This window comes from Punctularia strigosozonata (assembly GCF_000264995.1).
Source record: "Punctularia strigosozonata HHB-11173 SS5 unplaced genomic scaffold PUNSTscaffold_12, whole genome shotgun sequence".
Taxonomy (NCBI): Eukaryota; Fungi; Basidiomycota; class Agaricomycetes; order Corticiales; family Punctulariaceae; genus Punctularia; species Punctularia strigosozonata.
In genome coordinates, this window is record NW_006767444.1 from 1,009,624 (window position 1) to 1,033,109 (window position 23,486).

The following is a 23,486-nucleotide window of genomic DNA, read 5'->3' on the forward strand; positions in this document are numbered from 1 at the left end:
GTCATCTGACGGACCTTCAACAGAATCCTCTGCCCGCTCCATGGGTGGCCCTCCTCCGCATGTAAGAACATCCAGTCCAGGAGAACCTCCTCTTGTGCCACGGTGCATGTCATTTGATGCTCGTGCGCTGTACTGGCAGGTTTGTGCTTTCCAGACAATCGGTACCTGAGAACATCATATGACACATTAAACATCTTCGCGACATCTTTGACACATGGTGAGAGGGAACCAAGGGCTTCCATGTATTCAACAGCTTCCTTGACCTTTGCCTCGGGACTCGGTTTTCGACGAGGTTTGCTGCATTTTCGCTTTGCAGTGACGGTTTTTGTGGGATGTGTTCTGGACATGCGAACAACAGGAAGCTTGGACGAACGGTGTTGCTATGCACCTCGCGACGCGACTAAGTGGATTCAAACGGAGTTCGGATCCATGTCACTTTCTGTCACTCTCTGCGAGAGATGTGCATTCGTGTTGCACTCCTGGAGCGTCCGTAACATCATATGTCACCCTGGTTTTTATACAAGTGGACTAGTAGAGCTATCGTACATTGCACTATCATAGCCTTGTCACCCAGAAATGCTTCGTTGTCCTGGCGCTCTGCAAAATCCTACCCCGTGGGAGAATAGGATTTCGGTACTCTTTGGACTCCCCTGCCCCCCCACGCAGTTCAAACCAGCAGTGCCGAGTATGGGCATGTAGATAGTATCGATAGCTTACATCCAAGCAATTTTTCGTGATTTAAGGTGAGGTGCAGCCATGTTGAGAGTCAAAATAGTCGGAATAGGACAAGGGGTACCGATAGGAACACTGGTTCGATGATAGTAGCAGAACCGTGCAACATATATGCGCTAGCACACATTACTTACGGCTACTTAATTCTCCCTCGTCAAGACGGAAGGAGCAAAAGCCGATAATATCCGACAGCGTTGGTACACGATCACATGATCGTTTCAGCACAAGCGCCCCTTCGCCGCCGCGAACGGTTGAGCCTGGCGCGTTACAGCTGGATCGCCGTTCTCTGTTTCTCGCCGTTCGTCCAGGCATTAATGCTGGCGGCAACCGTCGAACAAAGCCGCGAGGCTCGGCAGAAAAGACAGCAAGAACGTTATAGGAACCGCGGAGGGTATTGATCGAACGTTTGTTGCGTATATGCACCACCTCTCACGACGTTGCATTACGGTTTCTACCGCATACAGCATCTTCGTTCCGACCACAGCGAATACTCTAACAGACATTTTACTTGCCCGGCTTGAAGGAAGCTCGAACACGAGTTCGAGCTCGGGAAGCGCGCGGAACCCTGTGGTACGTCCGCCCTCGGGAACTATAAGGCCGTATTGTTGAACTCAGCAAGCAGCGCACAGATGTCGTGGCAGAATCGGACGTGCGTGCTTCTGGCGTGAAACTCAAGAAAGGAACGGAGAAGGCAGCATCGCCAGGTTCGTGAGTTCGGACGCATACACGCCGCTTTTACGTCGCTGCAAGCCCTTATATGCGCAGTCAAACAGGAACTGCGCCGTTCACCTCGGAAATTATCGCAATTTGCGCACGAAGATAGCGAAGATGATACACCGTTGACCCAACTCTCGAAGCCAACCCGGGGTGCTGCGAAACAGGAAACCGAAAGGACAACCAAGTCAGACGTTCGATCGAGGAAGCAAGCGCCCGCGGAGCCTGGGCCTTCCTCGACAACAAGAGCAAAGACGGCGAAAAAGACGAAGCGTGAAGCTCCCAATACAACTTCGAAGTCGGTCGCGGCTACGACCATCAAGAGAAAACGCGCACCCAAGCGTGACCCAGGTACCCCGAAATTATGATCGTATCCGCACTTGATCATACTTACACAACGATTTATCATAGCGGAACCTCCAATCCCCGTATCGGAATCCAGAGTGCGCTTCGATCTAACCATCAGCCAAACCGCCGCTGCCGAGGCTCAGGAGAAAGGAGTCGGCTCGAGTGCAAAGAAGAAGGGAAGGAGGAAAGCGTCCAATACAGATCACGCCGTATCTGACGACGAGGCGAAACGGGTGCAGCGGAAGCGGCGCAAGGTCCACGATCCGGATCAAGAAAGCGAAGGCGAGCTCTCGTCCGCATCTGCTTCCAAAGTCAAGGCGACGAAAAAGACAAGGACACAGAAAGCCGCCGCTGGCAGCGCTGGTGGTGAGACGGAATATGAGAGCGATACACCTCGCGCCGTACCTAGACCCCGACGAAAAGCCATTCCGAAACCAGACGTCGAGGGGCAGGACGAAGAAACTCCGAAAGCGAAGCGGCCTAGACCAATGCCAAAACCGAGAGCGTCTGCCAAGAAAAGGCCCGACGAAGAACGATCACTGGCCGAGGACGATAGCGACATCGACCCAAAACCTACTGGCAGTCGGACGAAGCGCAAGGTGGACGACGGAACCGCAGATTTTCATGAAGATGTTCCTAAGGCGAAGAGGAAGGTCAAGACGAAAGCCGCAGTTGCTGATGACGACACAGAGCCGTCCATACCTGCGCCGAAAACGAAAAGGACCACGCGGATCAATGATGAGGACACGCCTAGGGTTTCTCCCTCAAAACCTGCCGGGAAAAAGAGAGCGGGCGTCGCAGGCGACGAGCAAGACCCGCAAGCGACGGCGAAACGTGTTAGAAAACTCCGTGGGCCGACCGAAGATGATGACACAGATGTGGAGCAAACTCCGGTCGTCGAAACCAAGTCAAGGACCTCGTCAAGTAAAACCCGCACGGCGTCGCGGAAGCCCGCTCCGTCAGAACCGTCCGAGAAGTCGCGCAGTGCCTCAAAGACCCCAGTAGCTGTACACATATTTCAATTGTTCGTCATACAAACGACAGCACTGACTCCGGCTCTAGAAATCACGTCGTCGTGACCATGCAACCTCGGCTCAAAAAGCCAAGAGTGATCAAAGCCGCCCCGTGTTAAGACGACCGCCGCCTCCTCGAGCAAGCTCCCCACTCACCGAACATAGCGACGGCGACGACGAGTTGAACCTCCTTTGATATTATTCTTGTGGCTTTGTGCCCCGTGTAAACTTACTATCGCCCTCGCACTACGATGTCAAATCATGTAACATTGGCTGCACAAGTACACCGTACGAACCATATATCACGCAGCAGCAGCATTACGAGCACTATAAGGACAAACGATCAGGATAGTCACAACAAATCCTGAGGCCGACCAGATAACCCGAAATCCGTCTGCCTGCCATCGTCATGATACTACAGCAGGGCCGAATTCAAGGTTATGTGGAGGCTCCTGCCCACTACTTTCATCATGTAGACCATTCGGACTCGCATGACGAGGCGACGTGTTCGGGCTCCCTTTGCCCTCCTCAGCGGCCACATCATGGTCACCATCCAAGCCGTCCTCTTCGGCCCCATGTCCGTCCACATCCATCGCATCATCATCGAAGACCGCGCTCAGACTGATATCCGGCTCGGCGGCCGCGTTCGCTCCAGGTGAATCAGGAGTGGACGTAGTCGCAGGCGTGGGCAGCTGCTTCTGGTCTTTCCCTTGCGAGGATCGCCTCTTCGCCTGGCCGGACTTCTCCAGCTTGCGAATCACCTTAGCGACGTATTCCTTCGCGAACTTCTTGATCTTCGCCGTTTTTTCGTCCGAAAGGCTGTCAAGCTTGCCCTCCTTGTACGAGCTCGACTTCTTCTCCTTGTCGGCGATGATCTGGGTGAGCTGTTCGCATTACCGCGTCAGCGTTGGCGGGGAAGATGACGACATGCAAAGTTTACCTCTTTGGCGTGCTTCTTGAACAGGTCGTGGTCCATCTGCTTCTGGTACTTGGACATGCACTTGACCACGATCGCGCCGACGAGCTTTTGCAACCGCTTCTCCTTCAACGCCTCCTTCTCCTCTGGCGTGAGCGCTTTCTTCGGGTTCGCAAGCGCCTTCTCCCTCCTCCGCGCCCGCTCCTCCTCTTTCTTCGCCGACTCCGCCGCCTTACGCGCCTCCTCCTCCCGCGCCGCCTCTTGCGCTGCCCGCGCGGCAGCGATGATATTCGTGACGTGCGTCTTCCGGTTACTCTCAAACCAACATTCCCTGGCGCGCTGCTCTTGAAGCAGACGTTCTTCCTCCGTCAACGGCTTAAACCTGTCCGAGGACCGAGACGAGTAATCCGGTGTGACGGCCCTTGTCCCTAATGGCACGATGTCCAGGACGGGGACGTCTTCGTGTGGCGTGAAACGTATCCGCTTCCGCGGCCGTCGATCAGGCTCTTCGAAGAGGACGCGTTCCACCTCTTCGGTGCCATCCTGTCCATGACGTGAGCGTGATCGATCTCATAGGATGATATAGTAAGGCACATACCGCCTTCACGCGTTTCGCGATCCGGTATGCCGTCTGTAGTTCAGCCCACTTGTCCAATAGCTATAAAAATATTGTGAGCTGAAGTCTCGGTTCAACTATAGCATGGCTTAACGCACGCGTTGCGCAAGGCCCTTCAGTTTTTCGTTGTCCGAGTCCGCCCATTTCTGGACGGGAACGCTGATGCCGGACGCCTCCACCTTATTTCGCTTGAGTAGCGGCCAGGTGTACATGCATTCAAGCGCCTAAAGGTGGGTCGCTCCTCAGACTAGTCATAAATCCAAGGAAACCATGGGACGTACGACGGTGGTTATATCTTCGTCGTCTTCATAATCAAGGAGGATATTGGTCATTTGACTGAACCCACGAAGTCGCATCACTTGTCGAAGTGCGGCTTGATCGTCGGTAAGCTGCCGAGTCACTACGTCGGTAATGTAACGAAAACAAGCTGACAAAGGCATCACACCTTGATGCGCGTTATGAGTTTGTAAAGGACCTTCCGACTGCTGGTCTGCCGAAGGGCTTGGATGACCTTCGGCACGTCCTTCTCTTGCAACGGCTTGAGATCGGGCTACACGTCCCAGTCAACACATAGCAATAGGCGTTCAAGGGGTAGGCGGGCCGCACGATGTAGTCCTCGTCCAGCTTCCGGCCCTTCTTCTTCTTCGTGCCTTTGAGCTGGAGCTTCTCCACTTCGTCGGTGATGCCGAGGGCTGAAGCGCGGTTAGGTTGTATCGTGCTACGAGATAGAAGGCTTACCATCGAGGTAGAGATCGTCCATAGCGCCGATGTCTGTCTGCGTTTTGCCGCCCAGGAATCCAACACAGTTAGGCTCGCCGCAATAACACGGTTGTGCATCGTGCCTGAAGACCGATCAGCACCGATACGTTCCAGACAAGAGTAGGTGTGCTGCTAACCCATAGCGATCCACGTTGTAGTTGAACGTAAGCTCCTCGTGCTGCCGGATATGCCTGCTCGCGAAGATGCCCATCCGCACGTGGGTGCCCACCGTCCACTTGGCAACGTAGCAGTTCGGACTGCAGGAGTGATTCGCAAACCGTCCGATACCGCCACGCTTGGTGGCGTCGATGTACTCGTCCTTCTGGAGCATCATGAAGTAGAAGTGGCGGATGCCCTCCTGGGCGTATTCCCGCATGCGCTTCTTGAACGAGGGATGGGAGACGACGTCGCCGACATATTCGTAAATAAATTGGTCTCTGGAGGGCGAGCGGAGAGAATGCTCTGAATATATGTGGATCGATAAAGGTCGGAGACGCACTTTCGAATGTCCTCCCGCGCCCGCAATCCGAAACCCTTCTTCTCTGTTTGCACAATCTCTATCGGAGCATATTCTCGTCGGTTGAACCTGGAATGTAACCATGATTATGAGCCAGAGAGATTGGAGGCCGCTCACAACCTGACGCACCTCTGGTTTCGACAGTGAGCCCCACATCGACACTCGCCCGGCAAGCACTCCACTTGCGTCAATCTGTTGATACAGTCCGAGCCCTCGCCGCATGCCATCCACGGTTCATCTTCAGCTGTGCGAGTGAAAGCCGCGTCAGCATTGGCGTCCAGCCGGCGTGAGACTTCCGAGCCGCCAGCTACACGACGGACTCTACGACTACGGAGAAAAGAGCGAGGACTGACCGTGGTCGTACTGGCAGTCGCATGTCATGCCCTCGAGCGCCTCGCGGGAGCGCCCGAGGGTGCCATACTGGTAGTGGTTCGCCTTGAGCTCCTCAAACGTGGCCATCGCCGCCTCGGTGGCGACGGGCAGGTCTCCGATGAGCTGGGGGCCCGGCCGCGCCTGCGGCTGCTGCTGGCGCCGCGAGGACGAAGCGCCGGGCGTGCTGGAGTCCCGGTTGGTTTTTACGGGCAGAGGTTCCCCCTCCGGTTTGGGCTTGACGTCGTCGACGGGGAGGTCGTCGTCCCCGTTGGACGGCTCGGCTTTGACGCCGAGCCTTGCGTCGGATGGAGACGGGGAAGGTAGGCGGCTGCCCATGTCTTCAAGTTTGGGTCTGGGCGACACGGAGCGCGACGTCGTTGTCGACATCGCCGGCGGGAGGTCCTAATGCAGTCAGAACGACGAAGTTGGCGGCGGTCGCCGCGTCTACGTAAATGTGCTGGACAATATAGTTCGAGCCTTCCACGCTTGCTGTGATGCTCTCCTGTATCAGGTGTACGAGATGGCGAGGGGGATGGAGGGTAGAGACCCAAAGTGAGCAGCTATAGACAACCGCCTCTCAGAGGAGGGCGATTAGTGAAGAGGCTGCGCTCAGGAGCGGCGGCGACCCGTTGGTGACACATGCGCACACAAGTGGCTGAGGATCGCTACATTTCTCATCGAGTCGACACATGGGCTGGGATACATATTCTCAACGTAGTATAGGAGACTCCAAAGGTTCAAGAATGATGACTGGAACGCACTGCTCGAGTGCGGGATTGTGAGACCTGGATGTACAAACCGGATGAGGTTGTCGATTGGTATACGCTGCAACTGCGATAACTCAAGGCACAAAGGATGCTTTGATACTGCTTACCACATGGGGAAGTCCAAGTGATAGCCAACGGTCTACGGGGTATAATCGGCGAGGCATAGAACCAGCTAACGCCGGTCGTTGCTGCGCGATCTTGGACGACTAGCACGGCAGCACTCGTAGCTGCGGTAGCCTCTCACACGGAATACTGATCGTTTGTGAGCTTGTTGTGATGCAAAGTTGAGGGGTAATTTCCGTTGAAATTCGACTATGTCCCGCACGTCGGGAGCCCGGCTGAGGTTCAGGGTAGCTATGTGCGCAACGATCCACATTGGGTGGCTCGATAATACTAGACGTCAAGAGCAACAGATGAGAAAGCGACCGATAAGAGAGAACATCCAGCAATTCAATCGTCGTCTTCGATGATGAACGTGCAAAGATGAAGTCGAAGGCCAAGGGTCGAGAGTCGGCGGTCCTGGTCAAAACTGAACGCCACCTTCTCTCCTTCGCCTCTCCGCAAAAAAAGCCATGGCTGCGGCCACAGCACCAAGCAAGAAACGTAAACGCCATAACGTTGAGGCAGACGAGGCCCACAATAAGATCACTGTGAAACTGTCCTCGCAAAATGCTATGGAAGTCGGACCCGTCGTAGGTACGCGCGCACCGGCTCGCTCACTTTTCTCGATGCTCATCTCACTCTGGTCGCTCTTTCTTGGGGTATGCGTGGATAACAGCGAGCTTCCCGGTGCAGCCACCTCCCAAAACGTCGTTCAAATGCTACACACGCAAGAGGTCGCGAATCGAGGGCGAGGAGGCGACGGAGTTCGCGAGGAGGGACATGCTCGTTGCCGGCGAGGCCGATTCTGTTGAATATGCTTCCATCGACGAGCCAGGGGCAGGTGCAGGGTGCCGGTACGTCTCGATCTTTTAGCCATATTCATACAGTCCCGAATTGGACTACGGCACAGGTACTACGTTGCCGTGCACGACAAGCGCACGCACACGGTCACCATTCGCCCAGCCCCGCTGCACATCATGCAGCGCACCGTCAAGGCGCTCAAGGCGCTCAAGCCCGCACCTGTGGGTGCGGCGGAGCGCCTCGCGGCGCGGAACGCGTTGCAGAACACGTTCGGAACGAAGAAGGCGGTTACCCGCATGCGGGCGCAGGAGCGGAACAGGGTCGACGTTGACGCCATGGGCGCTGTCGCCGGTGTGCTGCAGAGCACGGTGGAGAAGAACACGGAGGCGCTGCCGACCAAAGGTGCGCAGTCCTCTCTTGGACCCCCTTTTGCTTTGCGATTAACCTTCATTGTGTAGACGAGGCGCAAGAGCTGGCAGACGCGTCGCGTCTTATTCCGCCGTACGACGCCACGGCGACGACGCCGTCGGAGATCTACAAGCTGTATGCGATCGTGCCGCAGAGCGAGCTCGACTCGATCAGTGCCGCACCGTTCTTGAGCGCGAGCAACGGGCAGGAGAGGACCGCGCTGTTGGCCTTCAGACGGAGTAGTTGGGTGAATCAACATCTGAGCGCATTGTTCAGGGACAAGGAAGACGGAAAAGGGATCGATAAGCGTATATTGTGCGTTTGCCCTCCTGACGTCTTTGCGTTCGCTGTGTACTCATGCCGTTCGCAGGAAAGTGATCGTGTACATCTCCGCTATGATCGCGTTCCGAGAAGCAACGATGCGCGGGCGTGATTTTGAGAAGCAAAAACTGCAGGAATCTCAGATGCTGAAGGCTGTCCCCGGCCCCGTGCTCGACGGCTTCCTCTCCCGATTCGCCGAGCAGCCGCGGGGCTCAACGAAGTGAGCGCTCACAAATTGTGGTTGTTTTTCGATTTTGATCGACGACGTGGACGGATAGATACCAGGTGACGAGCCAGAAGCGGGCGCTGCTCCTGGCATATATGTTCGCGCTCTGCTTGCACGTCGATAATTTTGCGACAGATACGTCCCTGATCGCCAACGACCTCGCGCAGCCCACCACCAAGTGCGTTTTCTCTCTCTCACCCGCCTGATCTCTACGTGACGGTTTACGTGTGTCTCAGGATCAATCCGATCTTCAAGTCACTCGGGTGCAGCGTGAAGGTGCTTGGGCTGACGGAGCTGAAGAGGCTCGGGTTGCCGGACAGCGCAGCGGCGACGAAACGAGCCGTGTTGGACGTACCGTTGAAGTTCCCTGCTCCAAGGCTTAGGAGAAGGACATAGTGTACGACGTGATTGTTCACTCTTCCTAGGATTGGAGTGCGAGACGTAGTATGCTCGCAGAGTTCACCGATTAGGCGACGCTGCGTAATAGTCCGAGCTTGGATGCCTAAGGGTAGTCGAGTCGTTGATTTCATCATCAAAACTGTGCGGTATGCTCTATTTCCATTTGAAAATTCCAGGCCATGGCAGATTCGACGATCGTGCATTTTGTATGGCTCACAACTCACTTGACGCTCGCGAGGCACGAGCGCCTAAATTAAACGCTTTCGATTGGTAAGTGGCTGTGCTCAATTTTGCCTCTCCTTCGCCATCCTTTGATCCGGTTGTAGCTACTTCGGGGCAGCGTACGAGGCCAAAAGAGACTCGAAGTGTCTGCAAGCAAATAAGATCTGCCGCACGACATCATGGTCTCTAGCCTTGCCGCGCAGCTCGCGCAAGGGGCCTCGCTCAATTCTTCTCTCCTGGTTGACCGCTCACGACGCGGACCTACTCAATCCTATCTCTTCACGGGCCGCAGCGCGGACGAACACGACTTGGACTCTATATATGCCCTCGGATGCAATGGACTACTGCAGCTCGGTCGCCTCAACTCCGCATTCACGGCGTTCGCGGATACTCTGTTTTCTGACCAGGCGAAGACGACGGACAGGACGCTGCAGACGAAGGCGCAGAACGAGGAACTGGACAACTTGATCGCGGAGTTTCTACAGTGCTTGGGTCCGTGGCTGCTCGAGGCCCCGGCAGGAAAAGTGTTGGAGTGGCTCGTGAGGCGGTTCAGGTGCGCTTTAGAACAAAAAATGCATCCGTTGGAGGCAGAGAATGACTACTTTGTGCCTGCTCTTCAGAATTCACGAGTTCAACGTTGAATCCGTCATTGCCCTATTCCTCCCATACCACGAATCGCCTCACTTCGCGAAGATGGTTACTATCCTTCACATCCGGTGCGCCTTACGCAACTCATGTCGGTGCTACTCCATCTGCTTACATTCCTATTCATATATGCAGCGACCACCCCACATGGCGCTTCCTTCAGCCCTTCGCGAAAGCGGGAAAGTCACTCCCTCGGACCGCCCTCGTCACCGAGATGCTCAAATCGCCCGAGCTTACGCGGTCTGCCGTCTCTCTCCTCCCCGCCGCGCTTCGCGCTCAACACGTCCACCGTACCCTCGTTGCATTCACGGCCGGCACGCTGCTCGAGTACATCTCACGCTCGGAGGGCTTGTCCGAGGGCGTGCTCGCGATGCTCATACCCGCTTTCCTAGCGCCGTTGGAGAAGGACGTGCTCTCAAGGGGCGAAGAAGGTGGCAGGCCTGCAATGTTGATCAGAGAGGCTATTGTGAGTGTTCCTCTCCCACGTTCCCATTTGTCATCGCCGTTGACGTCTGTCAGCTCGGGAGTTATGTCCTGCTGGCCGCTCTCAGTCAAAGAAGCACCCTCACTCCGGCTGCACTTAAAACCGCTCTCGAGCGCATGGCTGCGGCTGCGACTTCGGGCCATGTTGAGGCTAGTCAGTTCATAAACGCGGCCGTGGCGGTATGCGCGCCGCAAGAGGAACTGGAGACGTTGAAGCTGCCCTTGTCTGCGTGAGTCGCGCCTCGACATATCGTTGGAGAGCACACGATGCTCACCATTCACATGACTTTGTCACAGGGAGATTTCGGACGCCGCTATCAAGGCGCTCGCGTATCACGGCTCGGACAAGCTCCTAGGTCCTGTGTTAAATAGGGCACTCTCGCCATCAAAGGAAACGCTCTCCGTAGAGATCGCATATCTCGTCGAGAAGCTCTTCACGGCGTCCAACCCGCCAAGTTCTCTCATTCGCCGCATCACTGCCCTGCTACTCGCGAGAGCGATCCGAAGCAAAAATCGACATGACGCGGAGCGCGCACTGCTCGCAACGGTTCAACAACGGCATCTCGAGGTGTTCAAAAGCGCTTGTGACGAGTACCTAACCCGTACCGAGGAAGAAGACGACGAAGACCACACTGCCTTGAGGAATGAAGTGGATCAACTTCTAATCTCCCTGTCGCTGCCGCCGGTACGTTTGTGAACTCGTCTGCTCCAAGGTATGCCAGTCTCATATTCTCGCACCTTTAGGCAGCCTCCGGGAGTAAACACGCCCTTGCCGATCCGGACATGATCCTCGCTTCCGCACACGCAGACGCGTCCGTCCGTCTCGCCGCCGTCCGGAAGCTCATCGGCACGCTCATCGAAAATTCCTCCAGTACAGACGAGGCAGAGCTGCAATCTATCCGCTCAGCGCTCCTCCAGCGCGTCCATGACACCGACCCCTCCGTCGTCGGCGAGTTATACGCCCATCCCGAGCTCATCCTCCCCAGCATCGCGGAAGAGGAAAACGACGAATTCCTCGCGACTCTCGCCGCGCACCTCGAGTCGAGCGGTTCGCGCCAACTCATTAGGTTGCACCTTACCTTCGTCGCCGCCCACTCCAGCGCGTCATCGTCTGCCGGGTCCACGTTCGACTCTAACGCCGCAGTGCTGCGCCTATTCTTCCCCTTCCTGATATTCTCTAAGCCGAGACAGAAGAGCGCAGCCGCGGCTTGGGATGTTGTCCAGGCTCATGAAGGTATCGCCGACTCGGCGCTACTGAAGGGCTGTGTCGACGTCTTGAAAAAATCGGGCGAAATAACCGGGGAGATCGCGATGCGCGAAGCCAACGCCTCCATCGCGGAGAAGCTAGCAGAGAACCTCATCGCGTTGAACAGCTACGAACAGGTTATAGGGGAGGTTATAGCCCGTCTGCACGAGTCTTCCACATCACCCAATGGCCCGCACGCGCGCATCCTTGCGTACCTCGTGTTACGATCCTTGCTCAGTCGACTTTCCAGCGAGCAGCAAGTCGAGATGGCACATCGAGCTTTGGACGCCATCGATTTGCAGTCGCTGGACGCGTTCGCCGAATCGCTGGCCAGAACACAAAGTTCGGAAGACCCACTAGGTGATGACGCGCTCAATCACGCCATTGTAACGAAGCCAACCAGTCCGAACACGCTCCGTCGCCTACAGGCGTCCTTGTTCGCCTTCTTGCCACAAATCCATAAACCAGAGAGCAATGCGCTTCCTTGGCTCGCTCAGTCTGGAGATGTGGGTGACGACTCTACGTGGAAAAGGCGCCTATTGACAATGTTACAGGACCACGGTCTTCGTTACGTCCAACTCATGCGTAGGTTGTACGCCCTGGCCAACGCCACTGGCACGGTGCCGCTTCTCTCTGCGACGATCAACCGCAACCTCTTCGTGGCGCTGGCCACGGACTCGCTCGCATTCCTCGCCGGCATCTGGATTCGCCGAGACGGAACGGATAGCATCCGTAAGATCGCGCTAGCGCACGCTGTCGCCTTCCTCGCTGCACACACGGATATGCCGAAGCCGGTCGACTTCCAGACAGTGCTTCCGTGTCTGTTGGTCGGGCTGCAAAGTGGGGATAGACCGATGCGCGAGGGCGCGATGTCGTGCGTCGTTGTTTTGGCGCAGCTGGCCACGGCGCAGCAGGCGTCCGCGGTTTATGCGCTGGATACGATCTATGGGAGCCACTCCGGTATGTCCTCCTAGAGACCTCCTGTTCATGAGGGGTACTGACGAGAAAAATAGCCGGGTTGCAGTACGTGGAATGGGAAGATTCGCGCAGGTACTTGGCAGCCCTTGTCGAACGTCAGGACCATCTGGTCAGCGACAGCTCTCAATTGCGTGTCTTCCATCGCGAGCTTCTGAGCCGAAGCAAGTCCGACTCGAAAAAGGACGGCGGGTGCGGTCATCGTCTTGTTTTGCCCTGTTAGCATCTCATCGTAATCGTGCTCCGTGCAGGTATAAGCAGCGCATGTTGTGCTATCTACTTTCACACGTTAGCAACGCGCCGGCGATGGATGTGCGCCTGCCTATCCTCAGATCATTGCAGGACGTCAAGCACGTGGTCAAGTTCCAGATGCTCATGCCGGTCGTGCAACGTCAGATCGACTTCGTCGAAGCTCACTCCGAAGTGGCAAACGGAGAAGGCGACGCCGGGTTCGACGAATTCATGACATTGTGTGCGGCATCAGTAGGCGGTCCTGCAGCGCGAGATTGCAATGAGCCATCTTCGCAGCAGTGGCCTTTGTTTGGGAAGGCACTGCAATGGTCATTCGGTCCCGGTGGGTCTTATTTTCTAGGTCCTTCGATAGGGTGGTTAGACGTGACATGCGTCCGATAACCTCCCTTGTCCGGCCTTACCGATCTTCGTGGTCTGATTTGACGCTCACCGACGGTATTACAGGCATCAACATATGCCCCAACATGCGTAAAGCGATGACGGACAACCTGCGTGACCATCTTTTCGCCGCTCTGAACAACGAACGCAAGATGGAGTTGTGCTCAGTCCTATTGGAAATCGGAAGCCAAGGAGGAGACGTCGTCAGTTCCCTTCCCTTCATAGTCTGTGCATTTTTCTCACTGAACGTCTAGCGTAACGAGTGTCTCGGTGCGCTATCGCACTTGTTGAACGATGTCCCCGTCATCGTCAAGCTGTTGACGACCGTTCAACCCGCGTCCGACGCTCATGCGAACCGTAGCGCGAAACGAGCCAAATTGGATGGGTAAGTACCGTTGATGCGCTCAATCCGTTGTATCTGACCATCGGAACCAGCGTCGTGGAAGAGGATAGCCTCCAGTCTTTGGCCTTACTTGCAGAGGCTCTCAATAACAAGACTCTCCCGGCATCATTCGACCTTGTGTCAGCTTTGTTGGATACTTTGTCCAGTGTGGTTCATTCCGATGCTACGTTGCAGCTGCAGAGAGGTTACGTGGCTCAACTGTTGATGTCTGCCCTTGACAACGTCACGTCGCGTCTCGTGGTATGTCTTGTGACTTCAGTGATCGCATGCTGCTAATGCGAGCACAGGAATTACCGAATATTGAGCCTAGCCCCATCCGTGCGAGCATCCTGGTGGATGTTATTCGAAGTAAGGGATTCAACTTGCTCATTCAGCATAGATTCTCAAACTACTCCCAGTTACCGACAATCCACAAACTTTCCACCAGGCCTTGCTGCTCATGGCAACCTTGGCCCGCCTGGCTCCGGACGCTGTCGTGCAAAATATTATGCCCATATTCATATTCATGGGCTCAAACGTTTTCCACCGTGACGATCCCTATAGTTTCCGCGTGGTGCAGAAGGTGTGTCGGTTGTTCCCGCCACGCATAGCTGTACTGAATATTGGACAGACTATCGACAGCATCGTTCCAGTCATGATGGCTACGCTGAGGACTTCACACGAACAAAAACGGGACTTATGGATAGCTGCCAGGAGCTTCCTGCAACTGTTCACCGACGCGGTGAACCACGTACCTCGTCATCGCCGCCTTGGGTGATGATTTCTCGGCTAGCCGTTCAAGCAACGTTTGGCTTACAATATCCGTAGATTTTACTCTCATCTTGTCGACGTTTTGGGGGCAGAAGAGTTCCTGTCCCCAGTCACCATGCTTCTCGTGGACAAGGTGGCAAGCAGAGTAGCTAGGCAAAGTAGGGAAGAAGCGCGGCAATCGCTCATTATTCCTCTTGCACTGCTTCATCGATCCAGTCGCGCGCTGCAGATCACGGTATGCACATCTGTATCACATGGGCAATCGCCGGCTAACATTGCAACAGTCGTTCTTAGATTTCCTCGACGAAGCTTACGACTCTCTTCTTACTGCTTTTGACATGACACCAGAGCGGAACGTATTTCTGTCTGCCTCTCCGTAAGTGTTAGTGAGTGAACCAGGTCATTTTACTCAATTGGAGTTACCAGGGATCCCGACGAAGACCACCCATCGCGATCCAAGCAGCTATTGCGACGCGCGCACGCTCTCCTTGTTCTTGTTGCGGAAAGCTTCAAGCTGGCAAAAGAGCCATTTGTCGGCCCTGCCTCCGAGGACGCAGGGGTAACTATTGGCTCAGTGGTCCCCAAGCTTTTACGTACATATTCGCTATCACCTTCTGGACGGGAGATGGACACCGCCATAGTTGGTCTCCACCGTACTGCACGTGTGTGTCTCGAGGAAGCGTTGCAAAAGATGGCAGTTCCAGACTTCGCTCGAGCGACGCTGCATATGCTCCGATCCGGAGACGATCAGGTATGTCGCACACGATTACAAGAGGTGCTGCCACCGCTGATCGTGTGTTTTACCGCAGATCAAAGTCGCCGCGCTTACTTTGCTCATCGACCGTCTGCATCTGGTCACCGAGGATGCACGACAACTTATTGCCCCTGTGATTGCGCAGATAGTGGACGTCATTGTCGAAATCACTTCAACCTCAAAAAGTGAGAACCTGATCCAGGCAGCCTTCAAAAGCTTGAAGGAAATTAGCAACACGATGTGCGCTGGCGAAGAAGCATCCTTGATGCAGGGAATTCCTCCTGTTCTCGCCGCCATGCGGACCCGCAGTGACGCCGCAGCAGCAGTTTCTGTGTTACCTTCCTTATGGTAAGGAGGACCGCTTGACATTGACGATGCCATCTGGATCTCACAATAACCATCAGCGTGGCTTTGGGCCCACGGGTCATACCGCACTTCCGGGCAGTTGTTCAGGAATGCATCGCGCTTGTGCGCGAAAGCTTCCGGGATATGGGTAAGAGCTGTTACTCCCGAATAGAGCCGACACTGAACTGAACCCGCCTGTGACAGAGTCGTCTTCTGCAGTGCATGACTGCCTCGATGTGCTGAAGAAACTTCTTTCTTCTATTCCTTCGTTCTGGGGAAGCGCAGATATTGCCATGCTGGTGTCGCTATACATGGATTATTCCGTCGCTCCAGGGAGCCAATCTTCACCTGTAGAGGGAGTCATACGTGCACTTGCAAAACGTGCACCTTCAGATCTGCTACTGACCACGCTCTGCGAGATGTGGCCCTCCGGCGGTCTAAAGGTCAGTAAATATGCCTTTTTGAGGCATAAAGCTTACTCTGCTTTAGGATGTTCGCAAATATCTGGCGTACTTCGAATGTATGAAACGTGCTCTTCGCATCGCACAGCGCACTGTGGTATCCGAACACATCCGGCAGTTGTTCAAGGTCTTCATGGCGGCCTTCGACCTTCGGCACGATGTTGAATCCGAATCCATCGAGGAGGTCAATCGAATCTGCGTTGCATGATAACTTATAACTTATGACGAGTCTGCAGGCCGAGCATCGTGCAATTGAGGCCTTCGTTGAATTGACGTCGAAGCTGAACGATATCTCATTCAAGCCACTCTTCCGGCGCCTATACGATTGGTCGTTCACTAACAGCAACCTATCCGCACGTCAAGTCACATTCTGCCGCACATTCATGGCGTTGTTAGAATACTTCAAGGTAAGTTCGAACATTGCGTACTTCACTGCATCCGCTCACGGCTTTCCCAGGCTCTAATGACACCCTACATGTCATTCTTGTTGCAACCCTTCATCGAGAAACTACTTGCATACTCTTCTGGGTCCGAACGGGATAGAACCCTGTGGACATCTGTTATCCAGGTCCTGGTCAGGAGTCTTGCATTTGATGACGGAGGCAAGTGGAACCGGATGACCCGTGTGCCTCCTCGCTGACTTGCATGTCCAGCATTCTGGAGAGATGACAAATTGCGTGCTCTCGTCTCCCCGCTCGTGAATCAGCTCGCGGTTTGCATCAACCTGAACATCGCGGAAGGACGTGATCTGCTTTCAACCTGCCTCACAGCTGTAGTTGACGCCACTACCGACGACGATTTGCTCAAGAGTATCAACCTGAAGGTATTAATGCATACACGCTCGGAAGAAGTCAAGCTGCGGATTCTTGCCCTCAATTGCTCCACGACTCTGTGGGCGGAGCATGGAGGCAAACTCCTCGGTTGGTTGTCTGCTCGCTGCGGAAATGATCTCTAGCTAATCCTTGCGCATTTGCCAGGTCTTGCGACAGAAACAGCGACATTTATTGCCGAGTGCGCGGAGGACGAGTCCGACAATGTAGTCAAGGCTGCGATAGAGCTGAAGGATGCTGTGGAGAGTGTCGCGGGAAGCATACAGGTGTAATAACAAAATGTAATAACTAAGCAAGGGTATAGATGAAATCGTGTGCTAAGAAACAGTCCCTTGTGAGTCCATGCTCTCGCCACTTTGCCGCCTATTCAAACGCGTTTCGATGTTTGTACAATCCGAGAGTAATTGGGCAATGACTGAATGCCTGCAAGCGCTGCGAATGAACGGAGTCTAGACAGGCAAATAATAAGCCAAGGTGCTTCGATGTATGAAAGATGCACGACAAACCGCGAGAAGTTCCTTTGGTGTCGGACGGGAAGCAGCAGGCATCGAGCACCGAGCCAGGAAGTCGTGTAGAGATCGCGAGTAGGCGTCAGGATCATCGAGCGGAGGCCATTGGCGGCCGATCTGACTGGCATCTTGCACGTCCGAAAACGGAGGTACAGTTTGCAGCGTTTCCCAGATAGTGGCTCCGAGGGACCACACGTCGACCTTCAAAGCATCGTATGATCCACTCCGTACCTCCGGAGCCTAGCGTGAAGATGCGTGAGGGAGGCTCATGTACTGGTGACAAACAATCCCCCACCTGCCAATAGACAACCCCTACTACGTCGGAGCATGTCGGGCTCTCCGCCGTTACGCGCACGCCGTTGGAAAAATCGGCTGTGGCAGCAATCAGAAGGAATGGGAGGATCCATGCTGAAAAATCCTTACCCAGCTTCAGAACGCCTTCACAGTTCAAGAGCATGTTATCAGATCGCACATCCCGATGTGCGATGCCATGCGTCTGAAGATACGACAACCCGGACAAGATCTGGGGAAGAGTGTCACGGGGGTCAGGATTGCAAAGCTATCAGCAGGGCAGAAAACCCACGTCTGAGGCGAACCGGGCGACGATCACCTCCGTGATCTCCAGGCCCTCCTCCACAAGTCCGATCACGTCCGCCAAGCTCCGCTCCATGAGCTCCATCCGTATCCAAAGCGAATCCTCTACCAGGTCCATGTAGAGACCATCCATGGTCAATATGTTTGGATGACTGAGACCCCTCATCAAGCTGAGTTCGTGCTTCAGCTCGCCTATCTTCGGGCTCCCGGTCGGGCTGACTTGCACGTTCTTGATCGCGACTGTCTGTTTGTTCGATGACGGGGAGCTGTCCTTCGCCGCGGCTCGAGCCCACGCCTTCGCAGACGGCGTATGAGATGCTGCAGAGGACAGGTCTGGGAGCGGAACGACGCGTGCGGCATACACGCTGCCCGACTCGCCCTCCGCGATCTCGCGAAGATCGACGTATCGTTCACGTGGGTCGAGCGCATCGTTGATAAAGTCATCGAGCGGCGCAAGGACCTCGGCGAGCCACCCGCGATAGCGTACCGCGGGGGTTGCGGGTGACAGCGAGCTCGGAGATGAGGGATTCTTCGAGTGGGCAGGGGATGTGACCGGAGACTTCCCCGCTGAGGTCGTAGCAGAGTTTGCCTCCGGTGGGATGCCGCTGATAACGATCCGCGGGCGCTGATTCCTCTTCTGGGCAGCGGCGGACAAAGGCGAGGTCGACTGGGACCTGATATGTACCGTCTCCGTCTCCTGACTCTCCTTCTCTTCCCGCTCCCCATCGTCATCCGAGGCTGAGTCAGACGCTTCCTCGGGCTCGTCCTGGTCCAGCTCAAAGAAGCTCTGGGTGGCGCTCGGGCTCGGACTGGGGGTCGCTTGCAAGTAGGCAAGCGACGGCGTCTTTGGTGTCTTCGGAGCATCGCTCGCGCCCTCCGACGACACGGACGTCGCTACCGTCTGCCGCCTCGACGAGCCCGTGAGCGACGTCCACCCGCTCTCGGCGCTCCCGCTGCCACTCCGACTCGCGCTCCCGCTACCACTACCTTCGTCCTCCGGCTCTTCGTCCTCGTCCACGCCCTCTATAGTCTGGTGCACACCCTCCAGCAGCAGGCTCAACCCTCGATCTTGCCTCAGGTCGGTCCGCGGCTGCAAGTCTGCACCGGCCTCATTCCTCCCTACGTCCCTCTTCTCCACCGGCGATGTCCCCGCCGACCCTGACCTACTCCTTACTCCAGCCCCAATCACATTCGCCTTCGTTGCGTATGCCACCACCGCACCCCGCACGATGCTCGCTCCCTCCGCCGAACTGCGGTCCACATCCCGCAGCGTTGATGCTGAGTCCCTCTCCGGCCTGACCGTCAGGTTGGAGTCGCGGTTGTCCCCCCTCCTCGTCACGCCCGGCAGTAAAAATTCGTCGTCCTCATCTTCCTCCTCCTCTCGCCGATTCGGTACCGTCATCCCTGCGGACAGCGGTGACCGGCCCGCGATCGCCTCCCGCGCAAGCCTCTCCATCAGCTTCCGTCTGTCCGGGCTGCTCAGCGTCGCAGGAATGACCGGGCTGCCCTCCTCGCCCTCGTCCAACGCGGGGCTCCTCACCAGCACGGACGCCACGCCCGGTGAGTCCTGCCGCACCATTCCCAGCAGCTCGTTCCACAACGGCGTCGTCGCTGGCGGCGCCGCGTCTCCCTCCTCCGCTATACTGGACCGCGACGACGGCCGGCCGAGCGACGTGAGCGGAACGGGTTTGTGCTTCGTCTTAGGACTCGTGACGTTCGGCGCGGCCGTCGACGGAGGGGAGGCGGTCTGCGCCCCAATCGGCGCGAACGAGCTGTAGCTCGGCGGACTCGGGAATTCGCTAAGGTCCAAGCTCGGATCCGTATCACTTCGCCTCGAATAGTCGCTGACCGTGCTCCCGTCCGTCATCTCCCGCTCTCGCTCCCTCTCGTGCGGTCGCACCGCCGGCTCCTCTGCGACCTCCTGCTGCGGCTTCCTCCTCAACGACGACCCGCGGGGCGGATAGCCCTTGGGCACCACACTGGCGCTCGCCGGGCTTCCCTTCGCGCTGGCCGAGCTCGATCCCCCTGACCCGGCGCTCGGCAGCACCGCCGAGTCGCGCCTCCCCTTGCTCTCCCACGGCTTACCGCCGCCCGCACCATCTTCTCGCGCGCTCGGTATGCTGGAGAACAGCTCCTCGGTCCAGCTCGTGAGATCGCCGAGCGGCGCGTCGAGCGACAGCCGGGGAGGCGCGAACGACATGCGTTTTCGTCGCGGCGGGGACGTGAGCGAAGCGGCGGTAAACGTCGATGTGGACGCGGACGCGAAGGAAGCATTGTTGGAGGCGGAGTCGGACGGCCTGCCGGGAGAGGATGTGGTAGACGCGGGAGACGAGATAGATGCCGAAGCCGAAGCCAGGGAGGTGACCTGGTCCTGCTCCTGCAGCCTGGGCGGCTGCGGCGGGGGGTCCTTGTTCGGCGTCGTCGTCCCAAACTGGCCAGAGTCCATTCCTCCGAACCCCGCCTTCTCCTTCTCGGGTAGCGGCACCATGGATCGATCGGACGATGCGTACGCGGGGGGTGGCGTGAACGGTGTTACGGGGTTGTTCACCACCACGAGCTCGGGCTGCTCGCGCGTGCGCTGCCGCGTTGGCCTGGAGCGTGGTTGTAGCGGCGTAGAATCTGCTATTGTGAGCGGCGCTGGCGCCGTGGCCGGAATCACAGGAGATGAGGAAAGCGAACGTTGAGAAGAGGATGTCGTAGATATGGAATGCTGTAGCGTGATTTGCGGCGCGGGTGAGGTTGATGATGGCAGAGGCTCGTCGCTCGTGAAACTGGACGAGCTCGACGCGTTCGAGTACTTGCGCTGTGCCGCGGCCGGGCGCCGTCGGGATGCGGATGCGGAGGAGGACGCGAGGGAGTATTGCGAGTCCGAGCGCGGGAGCGAGCTCATGCGAGGCCGGGGCACGATACCGACGCCAGCTGCCCGGGGGATCGTGCCCGTGCCCAATATCGGCTGTTGGGGGGCATAGGGGTTCGGGAGTTCGAGGTCGACATGATTGGAGAGGGATGCGGTGGAGGCGGAGGCGAGCGTCTGCGGTGAGCGCGCGCGAAGACGCTGTTGGAGGATCGCGGCGATCTCGTCGTCAGTGAAGCCGGCCTGTGCGAGGGAGGCGGTCCATGAGGGTGGCAATCCGCCGAACCTGCGTGTACACGATGTGAGCGATGGGATGATCCGGGATCAGAACGGAGAAACTGGGCGAGTGAAGGGGGATTGATCGCTGAATACGGCGGGAGAGGGGACATACGCTTCGTCGACGTGAACATTGTGCTATATATGCGCATATAGACAGATATATCAGTCAGTCTCGCGCTCGATCAACCACATAAAACAGAGAGGAAGGGAGACGCACCTGGAAGTTCCATGGCATCGATATACCCTCGTCTTGTTGCGGTGGTGGAGCCGGGAGCTCAGGTTTTGGCGGCTTTGGGCTCTTGCTGCGGCCGAACATGAGCTTGGCGAACGGGCTCTTACGAGGCGCTGCATCGGGTGTTAGGAGGCCGTTACTGCTACCCCCGCTGGGCAAACGCGGAGTCGAGCCATTCGAGAGGTTGGTGAGCGACGGCGCGTCGACCTGGACGAAGCCATAGGGGGGCGAACGCGGGGCGGGCGTGCCTGGTAGCGACGGCGTCTGACTACGACTATACGCGCTCGTAGGGTTCAAGCTGGTACCGCTGGTGGGGTTGTTCGGATGGTTGTTGTAGGCATTGTAGATGGGGGTGTTGAAGGAGGAGGGTGCGGCAGAGACGTCGGATGGCGCGAGGGAGACGAACGAGCGGTTGTCGGGCTGGAGGTAGTACTCGTCCTTCGGAGGCGGCGGGGGCGGCTTCCCCGACGATGAGCCCGCGCCTGAGCCCGCGCCCAGCTTGAAGACCTTCAGCGTCGAGAAGCGCGAGTGTTGTCGACCGTTCGTGCTCATCGCGGTGTCGTGTGTGCTGGGACGACGTCGCTATAAGACGGACATGCACTGGTACAGTTAGCGTGTTGCGGCCTTAGATGTGGTGATGAAGCGCAGGAGGCTTGTCGCTTCTGGTCGTCGTTGTCGGCCGGTGGCTTGCACTAGTCGTCGACGTTGAGCACGGCGAGCTCGGGGGCGCGGTGTGACTGCGCGCGGGACCCAACGACGGCGAGAAAGACAGTTGTGGCGCAGAACTCGCTTTGCCCCTCTTCCACTCGCGCACCATCACAATAACGATCAAAATTCCCGCTGCTCAAACTCTGCGTTCCTCGTTGTGACTCGTTACGTGCATAGTGGAAGATGCGGGGCCTGGATACGGCGACACTGCGCGGTATTTGGCCCCATGTACGTACATATATCTGTACAGGATGTCGAAGATATGCTAAATGTGAACATGCAGTACGACAGCATAGCAGTGCTTTGATGAAAATCAGAGCTCGGGTGTCGGAAGACTCGATTACCGGTCCACCATCTACTCTTCTAAGGTAGCTGTCATGCAAATCTTGACCGATGTCACATGATATGATCGACTGCTTGAAGGCCCTTCTCCTCCTGCAGATCAAGCACGATCACCAATGCGCGACCTATATTGTCTAGATACAGTTCATTACTAGGGATCATAGGTTACGACTCCGGAGAAAGAGTAAAACTGCAAGAGCAGATGAAATTTGAAGCCATTTTTGGCAGCCACGTGATATCGGTCAGGATTTGCATGGCAGCTACCTTAGTGTTTGCACCTCCCGTCGATCACCAGCGATCATGTAAGTATACGTATGCCGTTGATGATGGTCAGTTTCTCATCATCAATTCATCAAAGTGCACGCGTGCGTTGTAGATCTTCAGTGCGGATATCCTCGAGCACTCTCATCTCCCCTTTGTGTATATACTGTGGGTCGTTTCAAGGTTGTGGATGGACGTTGCTGAATGGTGGGCGTCACCGACCCAACATCAGGAAAAACCTCAGTCAATAACCGTCACTAATTTAGTGACCATCGCGTGCAGGTCGTGCTAAACACACTTATATACTCACTACCTGGTAAGGGTCACTAATCGTTGCTAATGTCGGCTGTCGTGGGATACATGATCTTATAGCACCGAGTGTGATTCACGCTATTTATCTAACGTGCATAGTAATGAGTTGATGATTATGTAGAGTACATCGTCGTGAGTGCAGGAACGCGGTGGTCTTCATGCTTAGCCCACGATCTTTTGGTTTGTAATTAACATTGTGGAGCAGCATGAGCTTGCATACAAGCCGGATTGGCGACCCGGCCGCCGCGTTGCATGCATTATTTGTGGAAGAGTAAGCCATTCTTCGTGCCGGCCCATCGAGGGTAGTATCTGGAATGGAGCGACATCAGACAGAATTAGTCCCGTACATCGGAACGGCAGCTCGTGAGCGTAAATGGAGTTCTTCGTGTGATATGACATGCCGTCGAGAACGGTAGCTACTCGAGATACATCAAACTGGCGGGCATAGTCAGATATGGCATCATATATGTAACCAATTAGTCGTGTACAGACGGGGCACTTTGGGGCGAGCACTATGCATAGCATCATTCACCAACGAGAGGTGGAATGTCGAAGCTTTGATTCTGAAGCGCAATCCGACCTAGCGAGATGCATCCAAATTGGGATGCACAATCACTGCCACGTTGTCCCGACTCCCCCG

General features: G+C 56.2%; 5 protein-coding genes across 5 annotated transcripts; 3 read left to right on the top strand and 2 right to left on the bottom strand.

The window, feature by feature from the left end:
• Positions 1-1,149: 1,149 nt before the first annotated feature.
• On the top strand, positions 1,150-2,873 carry PUNSTDRAFT_137417 (uncharacterized protein; the record flags this gene model as incomplete). Its single annotated transcript, XM_007387059.1, has 4 exons — positions 1,150-1,302; positions 1,355-1,436; positions 1,498-1,797; positions 1,858-2,873. The coding sequence occupies 4 exons, from the start codon at positions 1,150-1,152 to the stop codon at positions 2,871-2,873; spliced, it is 1,551 nt and encodes a 516-aa protein (XP_007387121.1).
• A 205-nt stretch (positions 2,874-3,078) lies between these two features.
• Positions 3,079-6,477, bottom strand: PUNSTDRAFT_54761 (uncharacterized protein). Its single transcript, XM_007387060.1, has 12 exons — positions 5,969-6,477; positions 5,745-5,859; positions 5,598-5,684; positions 5,236-5,535; positions 5,078-5,181; positions 4,946-5,031; positions 4,785-4,889; positions 4,621-4,728; positions 4,438-4,563; positions 4,322-4,381; positions 3,748-4,266; positions 3,079-3,691 (listed from the first exon to the last, which is right to left on the bottom strand). Exons 1-12 carry the CDS (start codon positions 6,321-6,323, stop codon positions 3,215-3,217), a joined length of 2,442 nt encoding a protein of 813 aa, XP_007387122.1. The 5' UTR covers positions 6,324-6,477; the 3' UTR covers positions 3,079-3,214.
• An 808-nt stretch (positions 6,478-7,285) lies between these two features.
• On the top strand, positions 7,286-9,192 carry PUNSTDRAFT_91563 (RNA polymerase I associated factor A49-like protein). Its single transcript, XM_007387061.1, has 7 exons — positions 7,286-7,450; positions 7,533-7,710; positions 7,767-8,059; positions 8,116-8,380; positions 8,436-8,606; positions 8,665-8,790; positions 8,849-9,192. The coding sequence occupies exons 1-7, from the start codon at positions 7,327-7,329 to the stop codon at positions 9,006-9,008; spliced, it is 1,317 nt and encodes a 438-aa protein (XP_007387123.1). The 5' UTR covers positions 7,286-7,326; the 3' UTR covers positions 9,009-9,192.
• A 220-nt stretch (positions 9,193-9,412) lies between these two features.
• On the top strand, positions 9,413-17,027 carry PUNSTDRAFT_137420 (uncharacterized protein; the record flags this gene model as incomplete). The annotated part of the gene is made up of 26 exons (XM_007387062.1): positions 9,413-9,786; positions 9,854-9,949; positions 10,014-10,344; positions 10,398-10,591; positions 10,659-11,046; positions 11,106-12,113; positions 12,162-12,567; positions 12,621-12,774; positions 12,834-13,156; positions 13,279-13,415; positions 13,467-13,597; positions 13,648-13,855; positions 13,903-13,963; positions 14,014-14,177; positions 14,226-14,368; positions 14,423-14,600; positions 14,650-14,741; positions 14,792-15,116; positions 15,175-15,467; positions 15,524-15,612; positions 15,669-15,907; positions 15,954-16,109; positions 16,162-16,332; positions 16,383-16,548; positions 16,579-16,845; positions 16,903-17,027. 26 exons carry the CDS (start codon positions 9,413-9,415, stop codon positions 17,025-17,027), a joined length of 6,219 nt encoding a protein of 2,072 aa, XP_007387124.1.
• Positions 17,028-17,072: 45 nt separating this feature from the next.
• Positions 17,073-20,346, bottom strand: PUNSTDRAFT_115814 (kinase-like protein; the record flags this gene model as incomplete). The annotated part of the gene is made up of 5 exons (XM_007387063.1): positions 17,073-17,204; positions 17,262-17,504; positions 17,560-17,636; positions 17,688-17,787; positions 17,848-20,346. 5 exons carry the CDS (start codon positions 20,344-20,346, stop codon positions 17,073-17,075), a joined length of 3,051 nt encoding a protein of 1,016 aa, XP_007387125.1.
• Positions 20,347-23,486: the final 3,140 nt, after the last annotated feature.